Below are 23,105 nucleotides of genomic sequence, written 5' to 3'. Positions count from 1 at the left end.
TCCCAACCTATGTTATCCTCAGGGTGATGATTGCAAGACAGGCGACGAGGTGAAAGGTTTGTTTAACAGAGAAGTCTCAGAATCATTGATCCTTCTACTCTTTTTCTTGTGACTGTTCTTTCTGGGGCAGTCTGTACAATTCTAAGGCATTTGGATTCAGCATTCTGGAGAGAGGTGGTGGTTAGTGTAGGCGTTCTTATACATGTTCAGGACTCTGTGCCTTGTTTCACTACAACAGAGAATAGTGCGTGACACTACACTGTTGAATCTTCCCCCAGCCTTATTTATATCCATCTTCCCCCTGACGTTTGTTTCTTCTATTCCCTAAGAGTAGGTATGGTAGAATAATTCACAAACTCATAAGATTTGAGTAACTGATTTTTCCCTTCAAGAAATGAAGTTAGAAAGGAGTAAGTTTTAGCTGGCACATATTGAAGTATTTGCTTAGCTAACATCTTAAAATATCCCTTGATCATGTGGGAGTTGGTTCCTAACTGCCTAGACCAACAATACAAATGCCTAATTGAAACTCTGGCTTTTCAGAGGAAGATCTACAAAAGTGATTTCATCTCTTTTCCTCTGTCTTTGCCTGTCTTTTCTACTTCTCTCCAATTCCCATGTTCCCACTGTCCCAGGTTCTCATTGCCAACAATGGCATTGCAGCAGTGAAATGCATGCGGTCTATCCGCCGGTGGTCTTATGAGATGTTTCGAAACGAACGTGCAATCCGATTTGTTGTCATGGTCACACCTGAAGACCTGAAAGCCAATGCAGGTAAGTTATGAACATTAAGAAAGCATCATCCTCAAGCATAAAACATTGAATGGCACAGCCTTTAAGGAGAAGAATGTTAACTCAGGGGGATTCCCAAACCCAAGGATTTCTCTTTTAAAAAGTGTCAATAGTAGGCGTAGACAAGGATTGTATTACATTTAACCTCAACGTAGACACCTGTGTTCTAAGTAAAAATAGGTAGAAATTTAACCAAAGTGTTGATATGGGTTTTCAGTGTTATTTGCTAAGCCACATTCTTTAGCATGTGTCAGTAGAAACGTTTGGAAGGAAATGCTATTTCCCTTATGAGTTACATTGAATTTTAGAGAATTTTAAGGTTAAGATTGTTTTTTCCCTCCTCCTGGGAGGGGGAGACCTCTTGGGACCCAAATAGGTTTCACTCTGTAGGCTCTTTGGCATATTCTCTCTGCTTAGATGGTTTTCCATCTGAGAGAGGTAGATAAGGACTATTGGTGTAGCTGAGAGGTTGTGGCTAGTCCTTCCTCTTCATACTTTCTATCTCTAAAGTATAATCTCTAAGACAGAGTACCCACAGATAACATTAGCTCTTTATTTTTTTTTATTTTTTTAAATAAATTTATTTATTTATTTATCTTTGGCTGCATTGGGTCTTCGTTGCTGCATGCGGGCTTTCTCTAGTTGCAGCGAGCAGGGGCTACTCTTCATTGCGGTGCGCGGGCTTCTCATTGTGGTGGCTTCCCTTGTTGTGGAGCACAGGCTCTAGGCGTGTGGGCTTTAGTAGTTGTGGCACGTGGGCTCAGTAGTTGTGGCTCACAGGCTCTAGAGCGCAGGCTCAGTAGTCGTGGCACATGGGCTTATTTGCTCCATGGCATGTGGGATCTTCCCGGCCCAGGGCTCGAACCTGTGTCCCCCGCATTGGCAGGCGGATTCTTAACCACTGCACCACCAGGGAAGTCCAACATTAGCTCTTTAAAGAGCTGTCTTTTTAAAGCTATTTTGGTCTTTATATGTACTCTCTATATTGAGACAATGATATTAAGACTATTCCTAAGTAGTAAGGGTTATTATATTATCTTTAGAAATGAAGAAGGCACCAATTTATTGGAAAATAGATGTTATTATATGAAATCATTTAGATTGACCCTTCAACACCTCTCAGCTGCAGTTTCGTATATGTGAAAGGAAAATCATGTCTATTTTACTGGATAGTTGTAAAGATGAAATTGTGTATAATAAATATAAAGTACCTTGCATGATTTCTTTTTCCTTGTTTCTTCTTGGTGCTCCTATTAATTCATTTATTCATTCACTCAATGAACATGGAGACCCACAGTTTAATAAGATATGATCTTGCTCTAGGAAACAAATAATTTCAATACAGTGAGGTAAGTGCTATAATAGAAATATGCACAGGGTACATGGAACACAGAGATGAGACATCGTAGCTCTGGCCCCTGCTCTTGGGTTAAGGGTTAAGAGGGGTTAACTGGGTTAAGAGAGCTTTCCGAAATGGTTTTCATCTAGCCAAGAATGAGTAAGAGTTAGTGAAGCAACTATGGGAAAGACAAAGGTATTACAGGCAGAAAGAACGTATATGCAAATGTCTGAAGGTGTGACACAGTGGTTTTTGGAAACTGCAAGTGGCTTGTTAAAGTACAAGACATGATCTAGTATTTGTCAAGGATGGTCTTGTTTTTCATGTTAGCACCATCAACAAAAGCAAAATAATAGATAATATAGTAATAAGATCAAGGTGGGGTTTTTTTTGGTGGGGAGACAGATTAAGTTTGGAGTACATGTGATACAAGCAGATTCTAGAAATCCTACAAAAAATTGAATATATCCTTCTAGAACTTAGAAATAATGAGAACTAGAGATTAAGAGTGTACATTATTGGCAAATATGTGATAGTTAACACTACCTCCTGAAAGATCAGATAGAAAATGAAGAGAAGAGGGTTAAGGATGAAATTTTATAGAAGGCTAAAATTTAGGGATAGACTCAGGAAGATAGGCCCATAAACAGTGTGGAGAAGAAATGGTCAGAGAAATAGAAGAAACAGAAGAGAAAAGCAATGAGAAAAGAGAATTTCAATAAGGAAGGCTCAAGGTGTCAGTAGTCCAATAAAATAGGAATCAAAATCTGTCTAGCAATTAGGGAATCACTGGTAACCTTTGCAGGAAAAGTTTCAGTGGAACAATGTGAGTATGCAGACTAATATAGGAAGATAAGGAATGAATGGGATGGGACATGGAGACAGTCAATGTGGACAAGTTTTTTGAGAATTTTGGATGAGAAGGGAAAAAGAAAAGGCAGTAACTAAGGAGAAATTTGGGGTCAAGAGAGAATTTTTGTTTTTCAGAATGGAAGAGACTTAGGAATGTTTCTGAGAGGAAGGAGCCAAGGGCAGGGGTGGGGGCCGGGGGGTAGCAGTACACAAGAGAGCTAGAGGAGATGGAAGGAGATGGGATCATGAGCACCAGTGGACAAAAGTACTCATATCTTTTGATTAAGAAATTCTATTTCCTGGTATTTATTCTGAGGAACAAAAATCAGTAATGGGGCAAAAACGTTCATACAGGGATATTCATTGCAGTGTTATTTAAAATAACAAGAAACCAGGAATAACTTAAGTGTCCACCATTAGTGATTAGTTATGTAAAATCTGTTACACCAATTCTATGAAATACCATGCACCCATTAAAAAATATTTTGTGGGGAGGAGCTTCAAGATGGCGGAAGAGTAAGATGTGGAGATCACCTTCCTCCCCACAAATACATCAGAAATACATCTATGTTTCAGACATTACATGAAATTTCTAAAAATCTTGTATTTGTATGGAAATATGTTAATATAAATGTTTCAGACATTAAAAAAAAAAAAAAAAAAAGAAATACATCTACACGTGGAACAACCCCTATGGAACACCTACTGAATGCTGGCAGAAGACCTCAGACCTCCCAAAAGGCAAGAAACTCCCCACGTACCTGGGTAGGGCAAAAGAAAAAAGAAAAAACAGAGACAAAAGAATAAGGACGGGACCTGCACCAGTGGGAGGGAACTGTGAAGGAGGAAAGGCTTCCACACACTAGGAAGCCCCTTTGCGGGCAGAGACTGCGGTCGCGGAGGGGGGAAGCTTCGGAGCCACGGAGGAGAGCGCAGCAACAGGGGTGCGGAGGGCAAAGCGGAGAGATTCCCGCACAGAGGCTCGGTGCCGACCAGCACTCACCAGCCCGAGAGGCTTGTCTGCTCACCCGCCGGGGCGGGCGGGGGCTGGGAGCTGAGGCTCCGGCTTTGGAAGTCAAATCCCGGGGAGAGGCCTGGGGTTGGCTGCGTGAACACAGCCTGAAGGGGGCTAGTGCACCACAGCTAGCCGGGAGGGAGTCCAGGAAAAGGTCTGGAACTGCTGAAGAGGCAAAAGACTTTTTCTTGCCTCTTTGTTTCCTGGTGCCCGAGGAGAGGCGATTAAGAGCACCACTTAAAGGAGCTTCAGAGATGGGCGCGAGCCGCGGCTATCAGCATGGACCCCAGAGACGGGCATGAGACGCTAAGGCTGCTGCTGCCGCCACCAAGAAGCCTGTGTGCAAGCACAGGTCACTCTCCGCACCTCCCCTCCTGGGAGCCTGTGCAGCCCGCCACTGGCAGGGTCCCGTGATCCAGGGACAACTTCCCCAGGAGAACACACGGCGCACCTCAGACTGGTGCAACGTCACGCCGGCCTCTATGATTATCTCTATAGATGCAGAAAAAGCTTTCAACAAAATTCAACACCGATTTGTGATAAAAACTCTCCAGAAAGTAGGCCTAGAGGGAACTAACCTCAGCATAATAAAGGCCATATATGACAAACCCACAGCCAACATCATTCTCAATGGTGACAAACTGAAACTGTATCCACTAAGATCAGGAAAAAGACAAGGTTGAGCACTCTCACCACTATTATTCAACATAGTTTTGGAAGTTTTAGCCACAGCAATCAGAGAAGAAAAAGAAATAAAAGGAATCCAAATCAGAAAAGAAGAAGTAAAGCTGTCACTGTTTGCAGATGACATTATACTATACATAGAGAATCCTAAAGACTCTACCAGAAAACTACTAGAGCTCATCAATGAATTTGGTAAAATAGCAGGATGCAAAATTAATGCACAGAAATCTCTTGCATTCCTATACACTAATGATGAAAAATGGGAAAGAGAAATTAAGGAAACACTGCCATTTACCATTGCAAGAAAAAGAATAAAATACCTAGGAATAAACCTACCTAGGGAGACAAAAGACCTGTACGCAGAAAACTATAAGACACTTATGAAAAAATTAAAGATGATACAAACAGATGGAGAGATATACCATGTTCTTGGATTGGAAGAATCAACATTGTGAAAATGACTATACTACCCAAAGCAATCTACAGATTCAATTCAATCCATATCAAACTACCACTGGCATTTTTCACAGAACTAGAACAAAATATTTCACAATTTGTATGGAAACACAAAAGACCCCAAATAGCCAAAGCAATTTTGAGAAAGAAAAAGGGAGCTGGAGGAATCAGGCTCCCTGACTTCAGACTATACTACAAAGCTACAGTAATCAAGACAGTATGGTACTGGCACAAAAACAGAAATATAGATCAATGGAACAGGATAGAAAGCCCAGAGATAAACCCATGCACATATGGTCACCTTATCTTTGATAAAGGAGGCAAGAATATACAGTGGAGAAAAGACAGACTCTTCAATAAGTGGTGCTGGGAAAACTGGACAGCTACATGTAAAAAAATAAAATTAGAACACTCCCTAACACCATACACAAAAATAAACTCAAAATGGATTAAAGACCTAAATGTAAGGCCAGACACTATCAAACTCTTAGAGGAAAACATAGGCAGAACAGTCTATGACATAAATCACAGCAAGATCCTTTTTGACCCAACTCCTAGAGAAATGGAAATAAAAACAAAAATAAACAAATGGGACCTAATGAAACTTAAAAGCTTTTGCACAGCAAAGGAAACCATAAACAAGACGAAAAGACAACCCTCAGAATGGGAGAAAATATTTGCAAATGAAGCAAGTGACAAAGGATTAATCTCCAAAATTTACAAGCAGCTCATGCAGCTCAATATCAGAAAAACAAACAACCCTATCCAAAAATGGGCAGAAGACCTACATAGACATTTCTCCAAAGAAGATATACAGATTGCCAACAAACACATGAAAGAATGCTCAACATCATTAATCATTAGAGAAATGCAAATCAAAACTATAATGAGATATCATCTCACACCGGTCAGAATGGCTGTCATCAAAAAATGTACAAAAATAAATGCTGGAGAGGGTGTGGAGAAAAGGGGAACCCTCTTGCACTGTTGGTGGGAATGTAAATTGAGACAGCCACTATGGAGAACAGTATGGAGGTTCCTTAAAAAACTAAAAATAGAACTATCATATGACCCAGCAACCCCACTACTGGGCATATACTCTGAGAAAACCATAATTCAAAAAGAGTCACGTACCAAAATGTTCATTGAAGCTCTATTTACAATAGGCAGAACATGGAAGCAACCTAAGTGTCCATCAACAGATGAATGGATAAAGACGTGGCACATATATACAATGGAATATTACTCAGCCATAAAAAGAAACGAAATTGAGTTATTTGTAGTGAGGTGGATGGACCTAGAGTCTGTCATACAGAGTGAACTAAGTCACAAAGAGAAAAACAAAAACCGTATGCTAACACATATATATGGAATCTAAAAAAAAAAAAAAAAAAATGGTCGTGAAGAACCTATGGTCAAGACGGGAATAAAGACGCAGACCTACTAGAGAATGGACTTGAGGATACTGGGAGGGGTAGGGTAAGCTGGGACAAAGTGAGAGAGTGGCATGGACATATATACACTACCAAACTTAAAATAGGTAGTTAGTGGGAAGCAGCCGCATAGCACAAGGAAATCAGCTCTGTGCTTTGTGACCACCTAGAGGGTTGGGATAGGGAGGGTGGGAGGGAGGGAGATGCAAGAGGGAAGAGATATGGGGACATATGTATATGTATAACTGATTCACTTTTTTATAAAGCAGAAACTAACACACCATTGTAAAGCAATTATACTCTAATAAAGATGTTAAAAAAATCAATAAAAACAAAAAAAATTTGCGGGATAACATTTATTGGTCTGAGAATATATTCTGACAAATTGTTACACTGTTTATCTATTACTGTGTAACACTATTACCACAAATTTAACAACTTAAAACAATGGACATCTATTACCTCAGTTTCTGTAGCTGGGTCTTCTGCTTCAGGTTATCACAAGGCTGCCATCAGCATTCAGCTGGGGCTGCAGTCTCATCTGAGGCTTGACTTGGGATGGATCTGCTTTCAAACTAACATGGTTGTTGGCAGCATTCAGTTTTCTGTTTGGACTGAGGACCTGATTGTGTTGCTGGTTGTTGGCTAGAGACTGCTCTTGGCTCCTTGTCACGTGGGCCACCCCAAAATGACTGCCTGCTTCCTCAAAGCCAGCAAGGGAAAGTCTCCCAGTAAGATCGGCTACATGCTTATGCACTGTTAGTTTGGAAGTGACATCTCCTCATCCTTGCCATATTCTCTTGGCTAAAAGCAAGTCATAGATTGTGCCCACACCCAAGGAGAGGGGATAACTTAAGATATGAATACCTGGAGACTTGGGATCATGGGTCTGTCCATCACAATTGCTTAGAAAAAAGTTGGCTGTAAGGAGACTGATAGCATGATATAATAATAGAAAGAAAGTACATTGTGTATAGTCAGAGAAAAAAAAAATGTGTAATGACATATACCAAAACAGCAATCTGGTTACCTCTGTGGGTGGTAGTTAAAGACAAGCGATAACCTAGAAAAACATGTTAACAGCAGAGTTTCTACCTATAATATGAGCACAAGACACCCTTCAAAAGAAAATGAACAGAGAACATGAATAGATAGTCCATAAAAGAAGAATTAAAAAGGAACAATAAACACATGAAAAGAGATTCAATTCCAGTGATAATCAAAGAAATGCTAACCAAAATAATAATAGATAGGGATCTTTAAAAATTTATAGGACTGGCAAAATTTCAAATTGATAATACCCAATATAGGTGAGAGTATAGGCAATTTGGCACCCCCATTGCAAGTGAGGGTCTAAAGTGGTTCAGTTAGTATGGGAAGATATCCACAATATATTAAATTGGTTAGCAGTTTATGGTTTCTAGTATATCAAAGCATGAACTGACTATCTCTGAGTTGTGGGACAATGGGTGATTTTGACTTTTAAAAAACAGCACATCCTGATATATTTTCTAAATTTTTAAATAATCAGCACGCTTTCCCTCATAATCAGAGAGAATGATATACCTGTTTTTATTTTGAACAAACTGTTAGGGCCTCATATCTTACTCTGAGTGGAATTTTTAAAGAAGGACTTAAAACCTTTAAAAATTAAGAGCACGAGATAAGAAACATAATAAATATGGTGGAGATGAACCTTGAGAAAGTTATTTAACTGCCCCAAACCATAATTCCCTGTAAACTGGGTGCTAATAATACATGTTATATATAAGATTATTGAGGATGAAATGAAATAATATATATAAAGCGCTTAGTACAGTCCCTGCACATTGTAGCTGCTCTGCCACAATTACTGCCAGAAAAGGAAGAGAGAAACATCAGGTGACAGATTTGAAAGGGGATACTGAGCAAAAAAAAAAAAAAAAGTAAGGAGGGAAAGAAGTTATCTTTTTAAAGTATCTTTCCATCCAGATAAACGTTTTTCAAGCACTTGATAGACTCCTATAACTAACCTTTCCTGTTTAGCCAGTCTACGGACCCTCCAGACTCTACCCTGTTTCCCCATTCTGTCCCAGCTTTACACCAGGAAAGGGGCTTTCCCAGAATATAGTGCAAGTTAAAGATAAAAGGTGTCACTGAGCTTTTTCTCAGAATAGAATAATGGGCCCCTTAAATGACAGATACATCATCCTTGATATAGGGATCATAAAGACCCTTTGAAAAGGTCACACAGTGAAAAGTTTGAGACCTGCTGTTTTAGTGTAAGAGCTCCTAACTATGAGATTACCACTGTTAGTACTGTGGCTTAACAAAGAGCCTCCAAATAAATGGTTCTGGGAATTACCCCATTAATACAGTTTGTCCTGTGGTTATGTATGATGGTACCTGTCCTTTACACAGTTTTTGCTCTGCTGTTACATTTCTGAAAATAAAGCATGTGTTCTCTGTTAATTTGCTTGTGTTTTCAGAATACATTAAGATGGCAGATCACTATGTGCCAGTGCCAGGAGGACCAAACAACAACAACTATGCAAATGTGGAATTAATTCTTGATATTGCTAAAAGGATTCCAGTACAAGTAAGAGATGCCAGCGTCTCCTCGAAATCCAAATTGAGCCTTTTTAAAAAAAATTTTTTTATGGGAGTATAGTTGATTTGCAATGTTGTATTAGTTTCTGCTGTACAGCAAAGTGAATCAGTTATACATATACATCTATCCACTCTTTTTTAGAGTCTTTTCCCACATAGGCCATTACAGGGTATTGAGAAGAGTTTCCTTTGCCAAATTCAGCCATTTTACAGTTGGGCACAAGGGGATAGCCAGTGAAGAACTTTTAATTTTATATGAAGCATCTTTGTTGAACGTTGGTAAAAGCCTTTATATGGGATATAACAGACAGGGAAAGGAAAGATGGAAAGAATGGAATGAGCCAACATAAAGTAAACGTAATCCAAACAAGAGGTTTGTAAGGGTCTTTCAGAGATTATTCTATCCATTTCACCTTCAAACCTCCTAGTAAGTAAAAGTTGCCTGTTTCCAATGGAATACTTGTAGTCCAGAATATGGTAGTGTAGAAGGAGGTTGTTTCTTCCCTATCACATTGTGTTGAGGAGTTTAGGGTAAGTGTCTTAAAGCCCAAAGAGAAAAAAACTCGGGATTTGTATGGCAGTATAACCACTAGATATGAAGGTGGAGTTGGGTGGCCAAAGTAATTCAATCTGTGGAAGAAAACCAACATTTCTAGAAGAGGCTCTATAGAGTCTAGTTGAAAGGCTATGAACTGAGTTTCCTAAAGAGCAACAATACTAGCTGGATCTTAATATCAGTTTCAACCTGTTTTTGACCTCTTCAGAGGTTTTACCACAATGGACTGCTTATTGTTGTTCTGTGAAAAGTTTGCCAAGAATCAGGCATAGAAGCTGAATTAGGCATTAGGCTGCCATGGAGCTATTGTACCTCATGGAGCAGGGCCAGTCTTGGTAGAAAGTAATACAGTTTATCATGTTCTTTTAAATATGAATTTTAAGAATGAATCATATTGTTTTCCCTTGTAGGCAGTTTGGGCTGGTTGGGGTCATGCTTCTGAGAATCCCAAGCTCCCAGAACTTCTTTTGAAAAATGGCATCGCCTTCATGGGTAAGCCTTTCTGATACACTGTTCGTGTCTTTCTGTTTCTCTCTGTCATTTTGGCCCATATTCTCCTCTATATTCTGCTTTTCTTCTGTTTAACATGCACTGGGCTCTTATTTTTTCATCAGTCAGCAGCTCTCAGAGTAACCCTTTTCTTCATTTCTTTTTCTTTTTCTTTTTTTTTTTAATCCTTCATTTCTTACATCCTGCATCTTGATTGTGTTTTTTGTCCCTGGATTCTTTTCTATGAGATATGGAGGAGGCTCTGATTTCCAGAACACTGGCCTTTGAAAACTTTGCCATTAACGTTAAGAAAACATGTGGAGAAAGGACCTATTTTTATATAGAAAAGATAATTGAATACTTAGGATACGCTGGCAGTGTGCCCTGAATCATTTCCTTCACATTTAAGCATATAGATTATATTCCTATAAGTGAGAGCTGTTTCTTCTGACTTTTCTGCTATTCTATACAGAGAGAAAATTTGAGGTTATATGGCTCAAAGTGTTTCTGCCTCTATCTGCAATGATGATTATGCTTTGTAAAGCCTATTAAAGATAAATGTTCCTTTTGGGTTTCCCTAAGACCAAGGAGAGTATAATATTTTAAACTTGAACACCAAAACTTTATTGTCCTTACTTCAGGATATTGGTTAAAAAAAAAAAAAGAAAGACTTTGTTAATGTGGTAAAGTTGGATCATGACAGATGATAAAATCAGAGTTACATTTGTCAGGAATTTAATTCAGCATATATTTATATATATTGAATTCTCCCTGTATGCAAAAATTTACCACATTAGGTTCTATGAAGGGTACAAAGATGAGCCAAAACATAGTAGTCCCCATAATCAAGTTTCTGATGTTGATGATATGTGCTGTAGGGGATACAAGACAAATACAAAAATAATTATATGGAAGACAAAATACATGTGACAGAAACGAGGCCAAAATGTTACAGTCAGGGTTCTTTCCTTGTTTTGTTTTCAGGTCCTCCAAGCCAGGCCATGTGGGCTTTGGGGGATAAGATTGCATCTTCCATAGTGGCTCAAACTGCAGGTATCCCAACTCTTCCATGGAGTGGCAGTGGTAAGAAATTATTTCTTGTTTGTATCTTAAAGTGTAGAAAAGCTCAGTAGAATATTTGGGACTGTGGCCTTGGGGCTTAAGCCTGCTTTAAAATGCGTTGGATATTTGACAGAAATAGAATACACATTAATTAATGGTATCTTGTATCTCCTGGCTTAATTGTTGTACCTGTGATTTTATCATGTCTTAAGAATGTAAATTTTGTACCAGGTATGTAGATGCTAAATTGTAATGTAAATGATCTTGGGACTTAATTTGGAGAAACTCTGAGAAAACTCATCTGGTTCTGTGGATTCAGATCTACTCTGGGTAGGCTAGAATCTTCCTCAGAGATGGACTTCTTAGGTGGAATAGGCCTTTGAACCTGCCTGGGAGGTAACTGGAATCACTAGGAAAAAGCTAAAACCCACCTACTCAGATGTTTGCCTGCCAGTATTTTCTTTTTTCTTTCTTTCTTTCTTCCTTCCTTCCTTTCTTTCTTTCTCTCTCTCTCTTTTTCTTTCTTTCTTTCTTTCTCTTTCTTTCTTTCTTTCTCTTTCTTTCTTTCTTTCTGTTTATTTAATCTTTATTTTTAAAATTTTATATTGGAGTATAGTTGATTAACAATATTGTGTTAGTTTCAGGTGTACAGCAAAGTGATTCAGTTATATATATACATGTATCTATTCTTTTTTTAATAAATTTATTTATTTTATTTATTTATTTTTGGCTGCGTTGGGTCTTCATTGCTGCGCACGGGCTTTCTCTAGTTGCGGCGAGTGGGGGCTACTCTTTGTTGCAGTGTGCAGGCTTCTCATTGCGGTGGCTTCTCCTGTTGTGGAGCACAGTCTCTAGGCACGCGGGCTTCAGTAGTTGTGGCACATGGGTTCAGTAGCTGTGGTGCACGGGCTTAGTTGCTCTGTGGCATGTGGGATCTTCCTGGACCAGAGATCGAACCTGTGTCCCTTGCATTGGCAGGCGGATTCTTAACCACTGTGCCACCAGGGAAGTCCCTCTATTCTTTTTTGCCAGTGTTTTCTTGATTTGAGCCCACAGTCTATTGATAATTTGCTTTGCTTGTTTAATACCATTCAACCTCTCATTTGCCCTTGATGCAGAAAAATGAGGTCAATAATAAACCTTTCTTTCAGACATGCAGAAGGATGAATTTTTTGTAAAAATGATTTATTCTTGATGAATCCCTTGAAGAGTGCGTTGTGAATTATTATAGCTGATAACAATATGAACTTCTGTTTTTTTGGTACTGAAGCACAGAGAGCAAACATACACTAAAACCTCTTCCGAATAGGAACTACCATTGTCTTGAGTCAGAACAGATGTGAACTCTTGTTACTCTGGCTCTCCAGGGGGATTGCAATATCCTCTCCAGACCGGCTGGGTCAAACAGTTTAAAATAAAACGTTGAATTTGTTCTTGTTTGAATGGAGAGGCTATACCATTCCCTTTGTGGCTGAGTACAGGGACATTCAGGGAGTATGGAATCATGACTCTGCTGAGGCCAATAAAACCGCCATTTCCATTTCCAAGAGCTCATAAAGATTGAATTATTTCTCAGACCTCTGGCCCTGGAGCAGCCCTGAACACGCACATTGAAGGTATTTTGCCTGCTGAGTTTATGTGAGAAGTCTGACGTGCTTTTCTCTTTGTTTGTTTTGTCTTGTATGTCCTTGCATTTTTTTAAGTTGCTGCTTGTTAGCTCTCTTGGCTTTTTCCAGCAACAGAACCCAAGTGGCCAGGTGTTGCTATAGATAAATCCTGCTAACTCCAAGGACTGATCAGGGTTTTATGGTATCCTTCTTTCTCCCATCTACCCTCAATTTTGGATAAATATGAAAGCATTTTAAAGAAGGTACTGGTGGTCCAGTGGTTAGGATTCGGCGCGTTCACTGCCGTGGGGCTGCGTTTTATTTCTGGTTGGGAAACTTAAGATCCTGCAAGCCATGTGGCACTGCCAAAAAAACAGTGGGGGGAAATAAAGAAGGTATAAGCAGAAAATTGACAAGAACAGAAGCTTTTGTAGCTGCTTTTAAGTCACTGTTATCTATTGCAGGTCTTTGTGTGGACTGGCACGAAAATGATTTTTCAAAACGTATCTTAAATGTTCCTCAGGAACTATATGAAAAAGGTTGTGTGAAGGATGTGGATGACGGGCTGAAGGTAAGTTACTAACTCTCGGGAGTGATGTTTTTCAATGGACCACTTATAGTCCCAAATACAGGGATTTGGAGCCTGGTTCATGATGTACACCCATGATGGCATTAGGGTTGTAAGACCAGGAGGTATAGTTTATGAGGAGGTGACCTATGTTTCACAAAAATAATTTAAATTTGTTTTGAAGCAAGCCGTTCACTTGGACAGAACATTTCTTAGGTGGTTAAATCAGAGCTTTAAGGAGGTTCTGATTCTATTCTCTACCACCTGTTAGTATTTGTGTGCATGTGGGGGGAGTTGGGGGCAAACAACACTTTTTGCCCTACTTGAGTTCAGAACCAAGAAGCCAGGCAGAGAGAGATCAAAATGTCAGCTTTATTATGAATAGAGATGATGGTGAAAATGGTTTGAGTGTGTAGCAGCAATCAGATTCGTAAACTGAATGTCAGTTAAGCAGGCTCGCTCACTGGTTACTGGTGGTGTGAATGACCGCAGAGGCAGAGCTTTTGCCATTCAGTTTATTGTATGACTGAGAGCTGGCAAACAGCATATGTTCTGTGTAGTGGGCTGATCCCAAAGGGGAAAAGGCTGAGCTATACATGCTCAGTTTCTCCTTCCGAACTGACCAATCATAGAATTCACTCTTTTTCCCTTGGGGAAGAATGAGGGAGGGAGCTGATAGAGGCTGAAACTATTACTCTAATTATTGTCTGTCCATGTAGAAACACGAACCCAAGCAAAAGGAGGTCGGCTCTCTAACATTACTTTTTCTTTCTTCATAGTTCTCTCCAGTTTGTTCCCCTTTCACTTTTTAATTAGTTGGAAGTGTCAGTTATGCCTCCAAGGAGATAATGAAAGAGGCTATATTTTAGAAAAACACCCTACTCTTGTTTGACTTGTATGTTATAAATTCAGGAGGAACACTGAATGCTCAACTAATTTTGCTCTGTTGTTTGCATTTCAAGTTAAGCATCCTGTAATCTCCTTAATAAGAAGAATTAATATTTCTAATTGAATTGCTAATGCTATGTTCTGTTTGCTATAATTTGCAAAAGAGTAGAAGCCCTTTGTAGGGAATTAGCTATTTTGCTTATCAGTTAAAATTCCTTTTTTTCCTGGTTATAAACATAAAATTTTCTGGTAGAAAATTTGGAAAGTAAGAAAAGAGATGATAAAACCCATAAGCCCACCATCCAAAGATAAGTCTTGTTAACATATTCATATATTTTCTTCCAGCCTTTTTTGATTCATAGATTCATATAATGATAATCTTTATTAGTAGATTCCCATAACTATAATTATTATGATAATTGTAAAATTAGGGTCTTACTATATACATTGTTTTTGTAATCCTAGGTTTTTTTCTACCTATACATAAGCATTTTCCTCATGGCATTAAAATTCTTCTAAAATATTTTAAATGGATGACCTGTGCCTAGAGCTTTTATATATTTTTAAAAGGCCTGCCTTTTTCTTATATCATGTGGGCTACCCTATTTTTTTTTATAGTGTTTTTTAAAATTTATTTATTTTATGTATTTATTATTATTATTTTTTGGCTGCGTTTGGTCTTCGTTGCTGTGCACGGGCTTTCTCTAGTGGTAGCGAGCGGGAGCCACTCTTCGTTGTGGTGCATGGGCTTCTCATTGCGGTGTCTTCTCTTGTTGCGGAGCCCGGGCTCTAGGTGCATGGGCTTCAGTAGTTGTGGCACGCGGGCTCAGTAGTTGTGACTCACGGGATCTAGAGCACAGGCTCAGTAGTTGTGGCGCACGGGCTTAGTTGCTCCGCGGCATGTGGGATCTTCCCAGACCAGGGCTCGAACCTGTGTCCCCTGCATTGGCATGCAGATTCTTAACCACTGTGCCAACAGGGAAGCCCCCCCTATTTTTTTTTAAGTCTTTCTCACAACTGTGGCTGTTTCTTCATTTATCACCCAGTGATTGAGTTCATCATGCTAATTTTGTTTATAAGCATAGAAGTGAATAGTTAAGAGAGTTTAGAAGAGATGGGACTGTGAGTGAAGGATTTTCATGCCTAATCTACTGACAAAAATTAAAATGTGAAATGGTCTTTTTCTGGTGACACTTTTTTAGATATTGTTACAATGTAAACCGTGAAAGACTGGAATGTTTTGACAAAGGAATGACTCAGTTATTTTAAACTTTTGGTTAACTTTTCCCCAATTTACTTTTTGCCTTAACTATAATATGGACATCTTCCATATCATTGCATGTAAAGGCTACATCATTCCTTTAATAATTGCATAGTAGTGTAGTAAATAGGTATATCGTGATTTAACTGGCTCCTTACTTAATGGATATATAATTAAATATTCAAAAAGTTTTAGGATCATCACCTGATCATTATAAAATACTGTAAATGTGAAAAGCACATTTAGAGCATGTGTTGAAAATTAGTTTTCTGACTACTTTCATTAATATTTTGGTATCTTGTTATTTTTATCTTTATCAAAAAGTTGAGTAAGAAAAATTTCTGGATATGTGAGAATCCTGATTTGTTGAGTCTTATATGTTGTCGGAGGGTCAGAAGCTATGCTGAGGCCGGCCATCAGCTTATAATAAGTGAACTGTGTATGTCTTTTTGTCTTTTTTTTTAAATAAAAATTATGGAATAAAGACAGAAAGTATATACTCTGGTAACTTGAAAATAAAATAAAATAAAATAAAAATTATGGGTAATAGACAAATTCCTGCATCTTATGAGAAATTCTAATAATACAGAAATATATACAGTAAAAAGTGAAAGTTTATATCTACTCATCTTCCTTTTATAAATCACCGCTGGTGGATTTTCTAGACTTGTGTTTTTATACTTACATATGTAAGTGTGTGAATGCATACATAATTATACATATAGTTTTACTTTGTTTTTGACCTATATGGGATTATCTTAGATTGAACCATACAAAATAGCCAATATTCAACCATTTTTTTACCTACCAAAAAAACGCAATTTCTTCTTGTTCAACCCAATAGTACAAATATTATTCAGGTACTTTTTTTTCCCACCTAATAGTATATCTTCAGGATCTTTCTATTTTGCTATATATAGACCTACCAAATGACAGCATTTTTAAAGGGAGAAAATGCCAGTTTTCTCCTTCCCTACTAATACCATTCTCATTTCCATTTTTCTCTTTCTTCTTGAAGGCAGCGGAGGAAGTTGGATATCCAGTAATGATCAAGGCCTCAGAAGGAGGAGGAGGGAAGGGAATCAGAAAAGTCAACAATGCAGATGACTTCCCTAACCTCTTCAGACAGGTAGAGTACAAGCTGTCGTTATTTATTGGAAGTAACATGTATATCAGAGATGCATGTAATTTGGATGTCCAGAAAATATTTAGATTTTTTAATCTACAGCTAATCCTGTCTTTCTTTCTAGCCTCTACCTGCTTATTAGCAGGGGAAAAGAATTAATAAAATGTCCAGTTCAATTTAAGGTTTTATTCATTTAGGTAATTCAAGCAGTAGAGTTATTCTGTCTTATATAATATTGCTCAGTTTCTCAGATAGCTCTCCTGCATATGGTTTGTGTGGCTCATAGGAACTCATAGTAACAAGCAAGAGTCAGTACCTTTCTACATTTTTGTGCCCCTCTTCTGCTGGCACTTTAGACAATGTATGTGACACGGTTAATTCCTGATCTGGATACTCTTGGCCTGGCCTCACTCAAGCTCTTTGATTGACTTCACCTCACTTCAGTTCAAATTGGCTGCAGGCTCCTGAGTTTCTGTCATGTGTTGTGGCCCAGTAGTCTATAATACCGTGGCCTGTACTGCATGGCCACCACACCCTGGCACAGGGACCCTGTGGCAGTCCCATGTTCTATGAGAACGGAGGGTGGCTCAGGAAAGCTAAACCTAGGATCTCTCTCTGCCTAATCCTCTGATTTGCAGCCAAGGATGTGGCCATACTACAAGTTGGTTATGGAGGCCAAAAAAATGATTTCTTTTCAGAATCTTAGAGAAAGAATCAGAAGACAGGAGTCTCTTTTTTCCTGCCCTCAGAGTCACCCTTACATACTTGACTCACTTTTTTTTTTTCTCCTACCAATACCCAGAAAAAGAAGAGGCAGAAAAAGGAAAATTGGGACACCTTCTGGGCTTTTCACTTCCCTAGCTTCCCACTTTTTCTTATTTTTCCCAGCATCTTTTACTTTGTACCATCTTTTACTAGTACCCCTAGCCACATATTATTTGCCCCTTTTTTTTTTTTTAAACCATTCAGCACCAAACGTCTTGCTTCATTGTCATGAGCTAAAGAGAAAAACTCTGTGAGCTGGGTCTTCCATGATTTGATATACTAGACAAAGAAAGTGATAAAGTTATTGTTTTGCTGCATTATCCTATTTTGAGTGTCAATATTTGAATATTACCTGTCATTTACTTTTTATTCCTTCTGTAATAATTCTAATTTCATAAGTAGGTCAGTGCATGTTAATTTTTTAAAATGTTAACTCCTTTAGAGAATTCAAAATTACTTATTACTGTGGAATCAAGTAGTTGAAATAGCTAGAATACTAAGATTAGGAAGTTTTACGTAAAAGTCCTTAAGTTCCAGTAATGATTAACTAAGTAACTCAAATCAGTCCTCCCACTGAGAGCAAATTAGGAAAGGTGGCCAAATTAAAAAAAAATAAATCTGTTTTAAGGCACTAGAGATCTTTCAAGGCAATGAAGAATTTGGGGGCTAAGATATAGGAGAAGAATGAAACCCAGAGAGGTCTCATGTTTGAGGCCATTTTTTACCTAGAGATATCCTTTAGTTTGAGAAGAAGCAGTTGAAAAGCTGATTAGGGCTTCCCTGGTGGCACAGTGGTTGAGAATCTGCCTGCCAATGCCGGGGACACGGATTCGAGCCCTGGTCTGGGAAGATCCCACATGCCACGGAGCAACTGGGCCCGTGAGCCACAACTACTGAGCCTGCGTGTCTGGAGCCTGTGCTCCGCAACAAGAGAGGCCACGACAAGGAGAGGCCCGCACACCGCAATGAAGAGTCGCCCCCGCTCGCCGCAACTAGAGAAAGCCCTTGCACAGAAACGAAGACCCAACACAGCCAAAAATAAAAAAAAATAAAAAAAAAAAAGCTGATTCGATTTTTCAACAGTCTTATAAGACTAAAAGGAAAAACCTTAGACTGTAGGGTTTGCTGAAGAGGGTTCCCTGGGAAACCTCCCACATTTTAGGTTGGGATCTTGAAGGAGTAAGAATGAACTAGAAATAGACCAGTTCTCAAAGGGACTAAATCTCAGCTTCAAAATGCTCAACTCTTGCCTCCAGCATGGTGTTCTAGGGTTGCTAGCATCCCTAGCCACCAGCAGGAAGCAAATATAAATTCTCTCTAGAGAAAGGTAACATCCAGAACCTCAAATTATTTCTATTAATTTTTCAAATGCAGTTTCAAGCAGTCAATTAAAAATAAGCAGGCATCACAACATTGTAAATCAACTATACTTCAATAAAATAAATTAAAAAAATAAGCAAGCATATCAAATTATGTGTTTGAAAATGAAGAAAAATAAAAGCCAATAGAAACAGACCCACAGAGGGTTTAGATAATGGATCCATCAGACAAGGATTTTAAAGTAACTATATTTAATGTATTCAAGGAAATTAAAGATAAGATTGAGAATTTTGGCAGACAACTGGAAACTATAACGAAGAAGCAAATGAAAATTCTAGAACTGAAAATGCAACAACTAAAATTAAGTGAATAGAGGAGTTTAATGGCATATTAGATGCAGTTGAAGAGAGAATTAGTGACTGGATGATAGGTCAGAAGAAAATTCAGACTGAAGCATGAAGAGACAAAAAGGATGAAAAATACAGTAAAGAGCATGTGAGAGAGTATTTGCAAAGATGACCATGATAACTCCTCCCATCCCTATATACACACCTTTTTATAGTATGATTTTGCCTTCTTCCCACAAAGAAATAGAGTCTTTTTTTCTCACCCTTTGAATTTTGGTTGGCCTTGTGACTTGGGTTGACCAATAGAATGTGGTAGAAATGGTGTACAAGTTCCAAAGCCTAAACTGCAAGTGGTCTTGTAGTTTCTGCCCTTGCCCTTTTGGAATGAGCCTTAGACTTGCCTTGTGAAAAGCCCAGTTTAGCCCTCTGGAAAAGAGAGGCCACACAAAGCAGAGATGAGTTATCCCAACTGAGGCTTCCTAGACCTGACAGTCACCAGCACCTTTGAGACATGTAAGTGAGGCCACGTTAGACCATCCAACCCCAGTCAAGTTGCCAGATGACTAACTACGTGAGTGGCTCCAAGCCAAGATCAGCAGAAAAACTGCCCAACTGAGCCCAGCTCAAATTGCTGTGAGCAAATAAAAAAAAATGGTCAGCATCCTAAGTCACTAAATTTTTGGTGGTTTGTTAGGCATCAATGGATAACTGACCCAGAAATTGATACCTAAAGGTGTAATACTGCCCTAACAAAAAAGTAAAATATGTGGCATTGGCTTTGAGACTGGCTCATAGGTGGAGGCTGGAAAAATGGTAAGGAGGTTGTTAATGAAGGCTGGAAGAATGGTGAACAAACTTTTAGTGCAGGATGGAAAGGCAGTGAGGGAAAAGGTAACCCATGTTCTGTAATGATGGAACAATTACCTGAGGTAACTTGGAAGGTAGAGACTGTATTTAGTGAACTTGTAGACCTAGTTAAGGAGATCTTTTTGGATAAAGTGTTAACAGTATCTGTTGAATGCTTTTGGTTGCTTTTGCTGAGGAACTATAAAGAGGGATGAACTAAAGAAGGTGTTTCAAACTTGTTGAGTTTGAAAATAGAACTATTTCTCATTCCCAATCTCTCCAGCTGGCAAAAGATTTTCAAAGTAAAAAATGACTTCAGAGTAAAGACCAAATCAAGAGTGCCTGGGAGATCCTTTAAGACCTCAGAAATATTTAAGACAGTACCTGGTAGATTACTCTCTCAGCTAGAAAAGAAGGGCTTCTAAGAATTTTAAAGGTGTTGTCCCACAGCAGCCTGACAAGCCCGAGGTACAGAGAGGTCTGTGCAGAAAAGTTATGGGTATGCTTTTGGCGCAAGTAGTGAATTTCCAATATGATTCATAGGAAAACCACAAAGTTTCTGAGAGAATTCTGTTGATAAATGCACCAAAGGGACTAAAGGGACAGAGACAGTTCAGACTTCAAAGAGGCCTCTGGGACTTCGATTTTCTATGAATAGGAAGCAGACTGGAAAAGTTGTTCAGCTGTAAACATTAGTAATTTCTAATAATAAAAGAGATTTTTCAGATTGTGGAGCCAGGAGCCCAGAGGGCAGCTAAGAGCAGAGGGGACCCATGGATTAGGAAACCACTCACAGGGAGCAGAACAAGACCGTAGTAAAAAACAAAGCAAACAACAAAAAAAATTCCGTGTCCCTGGAGTAAGGGAACCTCACAACATCTGCCCGTCTGGATTTCAGAATTGTTGTGGACCAGTGACTGCTATGTACCTCCTGTCCTTTCTTCTTTGAATAGGAGTATCTTTTACAGTTATTCTCTCCCCATCTCATCATTAAATGTTGGGGGTGTTGGGGGCAGATAACTTGTCTCTTTAGTTCCCAGATCTTTGGATCAAGAGCACCTGAGGAGCTGCACCCAAGGAGTCTCTTTTGCTTGTGGACATGACTTATGAGAAAATGGACCTCAAGCCTGATGCCATGATTGGATGACTTTGGGGGTCTTGGGAGGGGGTGAGTCTATTTTGCATGTGGGAGGTATGTGAATTATTGTGGCCAGAGGGCGGACCATAGTAGATTGTTTGCAGCGATGGCCGCAATAACCTCTCCTGTTCTTGAATGTATAAACCTTTGCAATGTGACTTTGCCTTTCCTCCCATTAAGAGGTGGCATCTCTTTTCCCACCCCTTGAATCTTAGCTGGCCTTGTGGCTTGCTTAGACCATTAGAATGTGGCCAAAGTGGTATTGTGTAAGTTCTAGAGGCTAGTGCTTGTGAAGCCTTGCAGCGTCTGCCCTCACCCTCTTCTTGGAACACTGCATTGAAGAAGCCTGGTCTAGCCTACTGGAGGATGGAGGCCACATGCAATAGAGATGAGCTGTTCCAGTCAAGGCTCTGTAGACCTACTGGCCAACAGTCAGCACAAGTCAGCAGACATTTGAGTGAGACCATTCAGCCCCACTCGAGCCAGCAGATGATGATGTGCACGTGAATGACTGTAGCAAGACCAGAAGAACTGCCCAGATGAGCACAGCATCATGAGCAAATAAAATGGTTGGTGTCCTAAGAAAGCCACTGAGTTTTGAGGTGACTTGTTATATAGCAAAACAAAGCATAAGAGATACAGAGCATAAAAGACAGTGAAATGATCTAACGTGTACTTTGAGTCTCAGAGGAGAAGAGAGAGAAAATGGAGCAGAAGCAATGTTTGAAGAAATCATGGAGCAGAAGCAATATTTGAAGAGACAATGGCTAAGAATTCTTCTGAACTAATGGCTAAGAATTTCCTGAAAAGATACTAAGCACAGATTCAAAAAACACTATGAGCCCTGCAAGGAGAAGTACAGAGAAAACCACATCTAAGTTTATCAGAGTAAATCTGCCACTCCACTCCCCTAAAAAGACAGAGAAAAGAGAAAATCCTAAAGCAGCCAGGGAAAAAAGATTACTTTCAAAGGAGTAATAATAAGATTGATAGCTGACATCTCAGTAGAAACAGTGGAAACCAGAAGACATTGCGGTATCTTTAAAGTGCTGAAAGAAAATAGTTGCTAGTGTAGAGTTCTGTATCTAGTGACAGTATGCTTCAAAACTGAAGATGAAAGTCCTTTGACTACAACAGTACTGTATATAATGTAACGTGAACCAGGAAAGTATCTAGTCTAGAACAAGTTGTGCATTTGGTTGTTTGGAATTGATGGCAGTATTTTGCCCTTTTGTGGAATTTGTGTGTGTGTGTTTTCAAAATATTTGTTCTTTGCCCTTGTAACACACTGGATGTTCATACATTTTTGTATTTATCAATTAATATTCGTTATATAACTAAGAATGCAGTGTCTTTAAGAAGGATGAGGGCATGAACTATATTTTATTTATTTTTGTATTTCTAATGATTAACATGGTCCCTGACACTTCTAGGCATCTGCCTGTTGAAATGGAAGGAGCTTATCAAGATAGAAAAAGTGCTTACTGCTTAAGAATTTGTTCTATTTCCTTTTCTAATATAGGTTCAAGCTGAAGTCCCTGGATCTCCTATCTTTGTGATGAGACTAGCCAAACAATCTCGTCATCTGGAGGTGCAGATCTTAGCAGATCAGTATGGCAACGCTATCTCTTTGTTTGGTCGTGATTGCTCTGTACAGCGCAGGCATCAGAAGATTATTGAAGAGGCACCTGCCGCTACTGCTACTCCAGCAGTATTTGAGCATATGGAACAGGTATGTATATGAAAAGCTCTAATTTTTGTTTTCTTACGCAGAACTACTACTCATTTAATTCATATGCCCATCTGAGAATAGTGGAATTTCAAGAGGTGGTTCTGGATAACTGATAAGATTATATCCTTTTCCTAGAGGAAAAATAAAATAAAAATTCTGCTCTTCTCCCTCTAGTAGAGATACCAGTGAACACTTCAAACTCTAAATTAGTTAACGCTTTTGACAAGAAATCAGTGTACT

The 23,105-nt window shown here is 39.0% G+C and overlaps 1 protein-coding gene across 4 annotated transcripts in view; it reads left to right on the top strand.

Annotated features, from left to right (window-relative positions):
- The window catches only part of ACACA (acetyl-CoA carboxylase alpha), a 203,418-nt gene that overhangs the window by 85,170 nt on the left and 95,143 nt on the right, over window positions 1-23,105 (top strand). For all 4 annotated transcript variants that reach the window (XM_082373891.1, XM_082373890.1, XM_082373893.1 and 1 more), the window contains 7 exons: window positions 636-774; window positions 9,040-9,149; window positions 10,127-10,208; window positions 11,190-11,288; window positions 13,339-13,445; window positions 16,610-16,720; window positions 22,656-22,865. In XM_082373891.1, the coding sequence (XP_082230017.1) occupies window positions 636-774; window positions 9,040-9,149; window positions 10,127-10,208; window positions 11,190-11,288; window positions 13,339-13,445; window positions 16,610-16,720; window positions 22,656-22,865 (858 nt within the window). The remainder of the gene's footprint in view (window positions 1-635; window positions 775-9,039; window positions 9,150-10,126; window positions 10,209-11,189; window positions 11,289-13,338; window positions 13,446-16,609; window positions 16,721-22,655; window positions 22,866-23,105) is intronic.

Source organism: Balaenoptera borealis (genome assembly GCF_965194805.1).
Source record: "Balaenoptera borealis genome assembly, chromosome: 20".
NCBI classification, from domain to species: Eukaryota; Metazoa; Chordata; class Mammalia; order Artiodactyla; family Balaenopteridae; genus Balaenoptera; species Balaenoptera borealis.
The sequence above is the reverse complement of the archived record's forward strand: the minus strand, read 5'-3'. Positions and strand labels throughout refer to the sequence as shown.